Source organism: Schistosoma haematobium, chromosome 2 (assembly GCF_000699445.3).
Source record: "Schistosoma haematobium chromosome 2, whole genome shotgun sequence".
Lineage (NCBI taxonomy): Eukaryota > Metazoa > Platyhelminthes > Trematoda > Strigeidida > Schistosomatidae > Schistosoma > Schistosoma haematobium.
The window spans coordinates 24,222,675-24,233,702 of record NC_067197.1 but is presented as its reverse complement, the minus strand read 5'-3'; the positions used below and the strand labels follow the sequence as shown (position 1 = coordinate 24,233,702).

The following is an 11,028-nucleotide window of genomic DNA, read 5'->3' as shown; positions in this document are numbered from 1 at the left end:
AGCCATGCCATTCGACCAACTCCAGTACATTCAATCCATTGTTCCCTCCTTTTTCATCGTTAGGTATGTCTCCGCGTTAAGTATTGAATATCTATTTTCCGAGTAGTCTTGTGTTCAATTTTGAAGATTGTGTGGTTATGGTCTAATGCCACTACAAATTTGTGTCCATTCCGTAAAATTAGATCACGTTCCTTCGAAGAGCTGAATACTTCTTTAAGCAGTCTGGAATGATTTGGTTTCAAGTCCGCCAGAATCCCTAGTCTGTACACCTTTAGCAAGGTGACCCCGGTCATATTTTGAGGCATGGGTTGATTAAGTAGCTGCTTAATCAGCACAATATCATGCCTAAAACGAGCTTTAGGTTCAGAGCTCTCGCTATCCTTGATTCTATGAAAAATAGCTGATCTGCCGTTATGATCAGCTTTCGATTTTACGACTACTTTCGCGGGGGTAGGATTACCTTTTATATCGCTACTTTTTTTCTTCCTTACAATCTGTACCCACTCGTCAACGGTGCTGGGAGAATCAACAACAGTTGCGCCAAACCTTGTGTTGGATTCTGAAGGGTTGTCGACGACATGAGAGTTCAGGTTATGTTCACCGCTTGAAACCGATGGCGCCTTGCTTCTAGGCGTGCTTTCAACGGGATAACGACAACCCGGACGATGGCAACTGCATTTTTACACTGTCCGGTCATTTAAAAGTAGTCCTTTTCAAAAAGGGATGAGATGCGATGATACTCAGAAACAAAAAATAATCAATGACCAAAAAGCGAAGAACTGTAGATTGTTAGGATCAAAAGTACTAACAGATACAATTGAAAATGAGGTAGTCAAGAGTACCAACGACAAAACTAATTTGGAGAACGGTAAAAACGGTACTCTACTCGAATACTTTAACTGAAATGAATCCAATTAAAGTGAAAACAGTAGTCTTGATACGTAATAAATGATCAAAACAATGAAATTTACTCAGCGAGAAAAAATACCACTGTCATTTTTAAATAGCGCGCGTGGTTCGGTTACTAATAGACAGGGAAGTATGTTGTAAGCCATTTTTATTTAATATACTTAACTATGAGATAGTTTAAGATCTGCTAAACATATTCAAGACATATAATATTTAATAAGCGCATTAGTCAATTCAAGGACATGGAAGGCAGTAACAATCGGGAAGATGAAGAGGTGCTTCTTTTTTTAAGTCTTCATACAATTTTGAGTAGGTGGAACAACCCGTGCTTGTGGAAGAGCCATTGGACCTTATTAGACTAAGCTTGGATGAAAAAATATACGTTAAAATGAAACGTAACCGTGAATTGCGAGGTGTCTTACACGTATGTTAATGTTTGATTACACACCCCTTTGATAGATGTTACAATCAATGAGTATCTCTATATCTTTCTTTAGCTTGTTGCCTTATTTTGGTCTCTTGTGAGAGTATGAACACTTAGACGTTAATTACAAGTTTTTAACCCTTAGATTAGAGGATTACAGACTTAACTCCTGTTGATTCAGTGACTAGACTTAGTGTAAAAACCACAGCGTGATATCTGTCATGACAAAACTATAACATCCGCGATCTAAACTTTCTTCTAGATCAAGATGTCACATGCACTTTCTAGTTTCCAGAGAAACTAGAAACAGCTCTGTTGTCTCTCGTTAAAATTATGTTGTGTAACTCAGTATTTTGATTCTAAATATACTCAGTATTATTTTCATTACGATGTCAAGTTTGTGTAAACATATTGGTGATTTGTGTCTCTAGATTATATTCTACAAACTCATGTTTTGGGCCTAAAAAGTCTTCGTTCTCTGGAGGAAGTCTATTTTAGAAACAGATATTTTGTTCTAAAAATATTATGCCGCTATAATACAAATCGTGTTTTCTGACATAAGTTGTCTTATAATCCCTGTTTAAACATTCCATACAGTACACAAAGGTCTTTTAAACAATCTACTTTCATTGTAATAATGTACTATATTTCCCAGGCGGTAACTAACACCCATCTTTAAGTAGCCATAATACTGGTCCCACTTAGTCCATTTCCCGGTTCGTAATGTGCTTGACAAGGTCGACTAATTTGAACCTTACTAGTGAACATTCTACTTTAATATATGTCTTGTTCTTTGTTTCTGCTCCGTCATGGCTTCTCACGTTAGGTTTCGCAAGTCAGTTTATTCTGTAGATTTATTTTGTATACACGTAAGTCTTGTAAACATAGAATTGGGCTTTTCATCCTTCGGCAGTCCTATGCTTCATGTATCATTGCTTTTTTGCCAAAATTTAAATCGACGTATGTTACGCACTATCTGTAGTTAATAATCACACGATGGTATTTCAAAACTATGCAGTTTACTAATTGGTGACCTTCCTTATTCAAATAAGCTTAAAGTTACGATTTTAGTGGTCAAGGCACTATACTCTAATCCAGTCGACCCCCAAATGCCCTGGTATGGTTAATGGTCGAGTTCGCTCTCACATGGTCATACGTATATAGCCATTGTCGGGAAAGTCCTACTCACTGTTTACGAAGTTGAGAGAACGGAAAGCAAATGTCCGGTGCTTTGACCGGGTCGATGGAGGCAGAGGGTACACCTGGGGGAGTCGGAAAATCCTGGTCCCAAATCAGTGGTGCACATGGGCTATAGTATCCTAAGTGAACAAAAGGCGTACGCGCCTACTGTTGACCACTAGCTACTATAAGACTGCGTCTTCTGACGTTGCTCCACCACCTTGTTGATTAGACCTCTAGGTCAAAGGCTCAGGAAGTGACCCCTAATAAAACCACTTGGTTCGGTTTGGACGCTCAGGCGCTATTCCATCCTACACACAAATCGAATGATGAGATGAGGCGCATACATGTTTTGCATGTTTGAATAGGTAAATAAATTGTCGGTCACCAATTAGGATGCACTTATATTTCAAGGCAAATATTCCTTCTATATATTTCTCTTAAACTATGATTTATAAAATATATTAATTTGCTTCGTCTCTTTCCGCATTTCATTCATATTCATACACACACTATAGTCTTTTCGCGACTCCAATTTACTCGTGAGCTTTGCTCCGATGATCCTAGGTCAATAAATATCCTACGTCACCTACAATCTTAGCCATCAAATTAAATAATGTATGGATTGGCATGTGAAAATAATTGGTTCTGAAACTTCAGTGATATATAACCAGTGTGAAAACCTCATGTATTTTACACGGTGTCTGGTGTTCAAATTGTTTTGTTACTCATCTGTATAAGCATCATCATCAAAAGTGCACTATTTTGTTTTTTCGATACCCTATTTCGTCAAGTCTAGGAGTACTGGTATGCTGTTTGAATACACATTTCTCAGCCCTACTGACCCTAAATTTATATGCCAAATGTACCATCTGCTAGACATAAGTACAATATAATGCTTGGTATTATCTACCTAAGGAAGTGTTTCTTTATGATTCTAAAGATTTATCAAATGGTCTTCCGAGAAATATAATATCTTCTGTTCGTTATTAATTATGTGCGCCTACATTTAGATTCATGTACTCAGAATCAAGCCATTGTTCATAGTATGACTATTGATGGTACTTATACTGAAGGCCGGTTCCAAATTTGCAACTTAATGTTCAAAAATGGAGTGCGTTAAATACTAAGAAAGCTTTCCACAAATTTGTAATGACTTTATTATCAATCTCTACTTACTGTTAGATTTGAGACAATGTTTGTCATCACAGACAATGCTAGTGCATGTTTCTACACAAAATGTGGTTATTGATAAAGGTGTACAGAATCTCCATGAAGGGTTATAAAAGCCAACCGAAAGAATTTGTTTCCTCAGCCTGCCATCATAAAAGTTTTAACAAAATAACTACTATGCTTCATTTATTATGGCTGGGTAACGACCCTTTATTTTTTTCACCTTTGGCGATTATCAGTTAATTGTAAACAGAGATAATTGACAGGTAGTTACACTTAGCTTGTCTATTATTATTGCTAGACCAAGCAACATGTGTAGTTGATCTGTATTTAGTTTACATATATCGCTCTTCAGGTTTCGATGACAATACTGTCTTCTATGAAGTGACCTGACACTGGTAAATCCGGAAACAACTGCATTCATAGTCAATGCACGGTATATAAATTTGGTTATCCTTCTTTATTATATAAGTGACATTTTTGTTTTTGCACGTGATCTTTTAAGCGTAGATTCCATTAGAGATAGCGTCAAGTGGTAATAATGATAGGTTCAGTATTTCATAAGTCAGTTATAATACGAGTCATAAGCCATTACACAAGTATAGTATAATAAAACAGTCCCCCAGATATAAACAGTTTAATGTGTTTTAACTTAAACAGGCTTTCGACTCACATTTGAACATGATTCTGGGGAATGTTGAAGAAACTGTAACAACATTGGAGATAGATGAGGAAACATATGAAGAAGTTTACAAGGTAATCTATCTTGACCTCTAACAAAATACCCTTCATTATAGACTACAAAACGCACAATACCCATGCTGTTTATTCGCGGAGATGGTGTTATCCTAGTTTCGCCTCCACAAAAGGACTAACTCTTGTACAGTCAATTTTCATGCATCGTAATCCATATCCATCAATAAAACATGTAATTTAACAACAGTATGAATATTTCACTCAGTAAATAGTCCTATAACGTTTCAGCGGTACTGTAACATGTTTGGCACACTAATAGTTCTTTAATAACCCATCCCGATCTTGCAATCCTCTGCAAATTAAAATACAAGCATTGAACTACTCATTTTCGAAACGGCAGTGGATTTTTTTACTAGGAAGTATCGACCAGAGAATAATAAGATATTTTCAGCAATTTTCAACGAAGAACTCGATAAAAATGAGAACACAAGGATATAATATGCCGATTATTTAATAAGTAAACTAGCAATGTATATACTGATTCTCAAAGTTTCAATATCGAAGTGTGGTACTCCAATAAGAATCCAGTGAAACTTTTCTATGCTTTAGCATACATTGTTATTTAGTTATAAATTCAAGCAGGTGCTGGTGTGCATCTGACATATATGCCGAATTCGTGCATCCCAAAACCGTTCCTCCCTAGAACTCAAAATAGACTGTTTCTGAGGTGAATTTAAGAATGGTAATCAATACTATTCCAAATTTCTGGATAATAATTGGAGTTATTGGATCAAGTTCTGTATATTGTAGTCCTACCAATGACTGGTTTGAGTAAAATAGCAATAATATTTTACTATAACATTGGGTACTTCAGGTTCGAAGTGTCAGAAATTTGATTCGTCAGGCCACTAGCTAAGAAATATTTTTAAGGATAATATAGTTTCAGTGAAAATATATTTATCCTACGTGCTTCTGAAAAGTATATACTTCATCGAAAATTTGAACGTAGGCAAGTTGACCAAACATCACTTCATTAAAAAAAAACTCGCGAAATACCAAACAATAGAAATTTCAAGAGCAATGTCAACGCCACGCTTCGGAGAAGTACATCAGTAAAGATCGCAGTGATCGTTCATAGCTTAAAAAATTCAATATGAGTAAGTATCACACTTTCTGCATACTGCAATCAAAACATGGATGTAGCAAATTAATAATCACCTCCCAAACACTAACCAAACTAACCGATAGATTGTTTGTCGAGAGGCATCTCCCTGGCGAACTTTACTCGACTATTACATCTAGCTTGACAGTTGTTCTACAATTAATGATTTAAAGTTACTGATAATGAGGACCAGTATAAATTAAGGTCCAATGATTGTTTTATCAGTCTGCCAATAGAAGCGAGATGAACCATTTTTATAACCGTACTGATATTTGTGGCTGTGTAGTTTATGTACAATCACCTGAGGTTCCTCATGGTAGATAGCGAACACCACTTAGATAGCAGTTTACCAATGGTGAAAATCAATTAATCATAACCGACACCAATGAATATCGCCTAAATTATTTGTAACAACGATTCCCATTTTCCAGCATAGGCCAAAATTAAGAGTTACTCTCAAGGTGAGTGTTCATTTATAGCTCTGGAAACATAAAAATCCCACGCAAACATGATTTACTTCAAACTTACAACATGAAATGAGTAGAAGTATCTTAAGTAATACATACACTGAAATTGGAAGAGTACACCGTGATACTAAGCACGGGATAGAAGAGAAACGTTTTACAGAATTCGTATGTCAACAATTAACAGTACTGAAATTAGTTAAGCATGTAAACACTAACTGGGACCGTAACACACTCGGGTCTAAAAGAGTGGAAAGTGAAAACGTTATTCAATCTGATATTTATGCTTCATAATCTAGAGAAAGGATAGTTGAACTATAAACGTTCCCACGAAATCAAGCTATAAAAACTATTCAAAATAATTAATGCACAATGTATAAAAATTTTCGAGAAAAAAATAAAGGACAAAGTGATCAAACAGATACATTGAGATCAATTTCGTTGACAGTACTTCTGATATGTACGCTGGATTGCTCGATAAAACGTAAAATAACGTCTGACCACTTGTTACAAAGCCAAGTATCATTATGATGACCATCCGGAAAACTCACAAGACCATCTCTTCCAGAATTAATGAAGGTAACTGGGTTTTGGGAAAGCGAGTTAGGGTTTGGGGAGTCGTCGTACATTACGCTCGAACTACACTCATTTCGAATATGCTGTTTTGTCACTATATTTTCATAAGCTTCAGCAAGCTTCCACATCATTTTTGGTGGAATAATATTATCCAACTCACCTGAGATAAGCAAAAGAGGTGGGAAAGCTGAGGATTTCTTTCTAGATTTGCTACAACTTTGAAGTCTAGCCAAGGAGGTATATTGATTTGAGAACAACCAAGTGGGCAATTTACAGGGTATATTGAGGATATGACTTGCAGCATCAGTGATAGATGTAAACGTATTTTCAATAATAACACCACATATTTTGTCACTTGATATAGGATTCACTGCCAAATAAATACCTAACGCTCCTCCCAATGATCGACCAAGTACAAATATTTTTTCATTGTTCAGATCACTTCTCATGTATAAATAATTAAGAGCACACGTACAATCTGCATATAAGCCCTCTTCACTTGGCTTTCCGGCACTCTGACCATAACCTCGATAGTCTATAATAAAAATATTACATTGAAAACGGTTTTCTAAAACTTGACACATTGGTAGCCGGGTAGTAGAGTTTCCTGCATTTCCATGCAAAAGAAGCACAACTGGACAAGACTTTCTGCGACATAAATCAGGCTGAAGAAGAAGGAAACCAATAATTGTTGGCCCAGTGTTGCCATTAGGACATAATTTTACCAATTCCCATGTAGAAAATCCAAAAAATGATGGATTCATGTATAAAAATTTCGAAGACGGTGGTTCATCACAAGCATAAACTATTGTCTGTTCTAGGTACTGAAAACAAAACCATAAAGCAAGTAACAATAATAAAACAGAAATTAAGAGAGAAAGGGGCAAAATTAAATAATCGAGCGACAACGAAATTGGTATCCCAAAAACAATAAGAGTAAACAGGCCAGGAACACGAAATGATTTGTTGCAGTTTGTTAATGGGCAGAAAGGCTTTGGATTTATAATCCAGTAACTGAACTGAGAACGAATTGGCCGAAGAAGAAGAAACAAACGTCCAACTAAACCTCGTCGCATTGTTAAGCCTTCATTCAAGCATGAATTCGATTCACTCACGGGAGTTCCTGAGGTCTGAAATGAAAGCCAAGAAACACATGCACAATTACTTCGTAAAAACTGGATAAAGATTCAACTTTTGAATGTAAAGAATCTGAATGCTACTAGAAGAGCAAATCAATCAGGTGTATTCAGTTTCGCAAAAATGCGAAACATGTAGTTTGCTAACAGCAACAAGAGTAATCAAAAGAAACACAAAACGTGATTCTCCGACCAACAATAAAGTGAAGAAATATGGCAAACAGTGTTGTAAACATATGTATGGTTTTAAGACGACAATGCTACGGTGCTCATCTTCAAATGCAAGAACTTTGCGTATCTTAAGATATACTGAATCTGCGCTATCAGGGGATAAAAAAAAGACCAGTTTGTATCACATCCATACTACAACACAAAAGGTCGAATAAATGCACAACAGTCCTTTTGTGTTAATCCAAAGTTACGCCCAATCCAAAGTCACAAATAATTAAAACCATCTGCCGTAAATTTTAAAGTTTCAATATCAAATCGTTACTTCAAATAACACGAATCATAGCTACTAATAACAACATGATAATACATATTGTGTCAGTACTAATAAGGAATTGTTTCTGGGTAACCCCTAGTATTATCCGATCGGATTCGCTGATTATTAATTATTTGAGATCTGATGACAACAATCCAATTTCGACTAATTACAACCATCTAAGCAATATTGATATAAATTAAAAGATTACATCGTGTTTATATGGAAGTTATCCAGATAACCAGGGTTCTATGCTGTTAAAATAAATGGATTGTGAAATCCCAAACTTATTTCACTAAACTAGACTTTCCAGACCTGTCAGAGAAGGGTTATAACCCCATGAATTAGAGCTTCCAACGTTCTTAATAATAAATGTTAGAACGGAACACAAACTAGGTTGATAGGTAATTTGCATTTGTAAATACCTCCAGTGAAATCGGGAAGTGACTATAATTTGATACATGAATGTTCTGAAACCAATAACAACTAACAAAAAATCTGAAAAGCCAAATCCATTCTACTAAATACTGTTTAATAACCAACTCTCTTGAATATAGATATGAACTCGAAACATACGTTTCCATGTCAATAAATAATCAGGGTTGCTAAGAAAAACCAGTCGATTTCTTGGAGTATATATAAAGTCTCTACAGTGATGAAAAACATGGAATGTTCCAAAGTCTGTCAAGTAACGGATTTAGTGAACAGATCAGCTAGAAATCATGCAATTTGTATTGGTCTGAATGAAAAAAATAGGTTAAATTAGTGTGTCTCTTATGAAGACATTTCCCAGCTGAGGTCGCAAACAATTTTGGTATTCAAATTTTAGTATAAAATATTTATTTCGGAGTTGGTTATGTGGGATTTAGTGCCTAAACCATTCCGCGGAACAGACTCAAGAAACATGAGAAATTCTGATTTATGAAGATCCAACGTTTTGGCCTACATGTCATGAGTGACTGCTAATTATAATCTTCGGGTTTTTAACTTGTTCTACATTTTAGTCGTCGAAAAATTATATTGAATCAGTAGTCATAAAATGACAATAAAAGTATTCGGTTAAGTTCAAATGTTGACAGTATTATAGAATGAAAAGTATCTTGTGCTATCAGGATTAGTGTCTTTCAGTCTAAATTTTTCAATCTCAACTGGATTCATCGAAAATCAAATAACTATGTTTAGCGTCAATGCAGATAGAATTAGTCTAAAAAATGCGAGTCAATAAGCCACATTGCTAGCATATTCGTACTACATCCGAAGTCAGCAAAACCGAAAACTAAGTTAGAATAATATTAACCTAGAGTAAGTCAGTTTTTCCAAGTGAAAAATAAAACACCGCGTACCATCTTCAGCACACTTATACTCCAAATACTAATAATATGGTGGTGATCATCTCGACACGTAACAGGGAACCAAGAAGAGCATAAGTGACCTACAACATAGAAACGCGATCATCATATGCCAAAATTCACAAATCTGATAGTTAATAAATTCGCTTTATTCTGCTATTCTACATGTAAGTGGTTACACAGAAATGAAAATAGGTTTTACGCTGCATGACTGTATGCTACTGTCTAGTGGTACGAAATTCTCAAGGTTTATAAATAGCCACATGCATTCAAATGCAGAACAAAAGAAAACGCAAAAGTGATAAACCTTATCCTGAAATTCAAAGAAGATTTGTGGATGATATGTACGTCTAAAGTGGATTACGAACATTTATGGTAGTTATTAGGGGATACAAAAAGCAACGTAAAAGAAAAAGAAAAGTCCTGGATAATTTATACAATTTATTTATACAAATCAGAATAAAAAACATTTGTACAAAAGTAAGTTATCTGAGTATGTTATTTAAGCACTAAGTCCAGCTTTTTTCTCTGCAATCACATATATTAACAGACGCCACATTTTTACAACAAATACTTCTGCCTCCTCATCTAAAACCTGAAGATAAAAATCACAAACCAAATGATAATAGTATTAAAGCCATATAATTAAATGCATTTGATACGATGATAATAATTTGAATATACGTATGTAATCGACGTTGCAATGAACCACATATGATGTAAACAAACACTAATGGTGTGAACCTTTGTAAGATTGTTCTATCATAAAACTAGGTCGGTAAGTTTGTATGAACGACATTACTCACAAAACTAGAAATAGATTCCCACTTAGTAGACAATTAATGTTCAACACTAAAATGGTAGGTTGGACATAGTTTGGGAAACCATAATCTGTTTGTCTAGCATAGCTCGAAGCCGAAAAGTATCTAAGAATGATTCTTCAAAGTAATCCTTTGACCACTATTTTAAATTTGCAACTGCTCTGAAAAGTTAGTGTCAGTTATAACCACAACAATGGTGACCCAAAAATATGGTAGTTCACCCCACCCCAATAACTCTGACTTAGACCCAATTGTATTTAACTACCAATCAGTGAAAATTAGTGTTGTGAATTATTTTTTATTGCATTACTTAATATTGGTCGATATGTAGCACTCTCCCATTTTCTGGCTATATTTATTCTATATTCTAATGTGTGACAATGTGATCAATTATATGAGACGTAAAGCAAAAACATTCACAAAAAGCATGCACCTATTTAGGTTATTGGACAATGAGAGAATAACGATGCGAGGAAATGGAAACGATTGGAAATAATGTTATTGATAAACTGAAGGAAAAAGTGTGAAAACCAATCGAAAATAAGAAATCGGTGGCTTCACAGAATAAAAATTAAGTATTCCGTATATTTGGGATGGATTTTGAGATCAACATCTTAAGCAATTAGTTTCTATAGTCCTGTTTATACTCACACAT

At 35.2% G+C, this 11,028-nt stretch overlaps 2 protein-coding genes across 3 annotated transcripts in view; one reads left to right on the top strand and one right to left on the bottom strand.

Annotated features, from left to right (window-relative positions):
- The first annotated feature begins 997 nt into the window (after nucleotides 1-997).
- Nucleotides 998-5,216, top strand: LSM3 (U4/U6-U5 snRNP complex subunit lsm3). Its single transcript, XM_051214696.1, has 5 exons — nucleotides 998-1,039; nucleotides 1,086-1,184; nucleotides 1,223-1,333; nucleotides 4,346-4,441; nucleotides 4,483-5,216. The coding sequence occupies exons 2-5, from the start codon at nucleotides 1,152-1,154 to the stop codon at nucleotides 4,558-4,560; spliced, it is 318 nt and encodes a 105-aa protein (XP_051067879.1). The 5' UTR covers nucleotides 998-1,039; nucleotides 1,086-1,151; the 3' UTR covers nucleotides 4,561-5,216.
- A 203-nt stretch (nucleotides 5,217-5,419) lies between these two features.
- The window catches only part of ABHD13 (Alpha/beta hydrolase domain-containing protein 13), a 30,918-nt gene continuing 25,309 nt past the window's right edge, over nucleotides 5,420-11,028 (bottom strand). For both annotated transcript variants that reach the window (XM_051214691.1, XM_051214692.1), the window contains one exon: nucleotides 5,420-10,147. In XM_051214691.1, the coding sequence (XP_051067876.1) occupies nucleotides 6,421-7,659 (1,239 nt within the window). In that variant the 5' untranslated portion in view covers nucleotides 7,660-10,147 and the 3' untranslated portion in view covers nucleotides 5,420-6,420. The remainder of the gene's footprint in view (nucleotides 10,148-11,028) is intronic.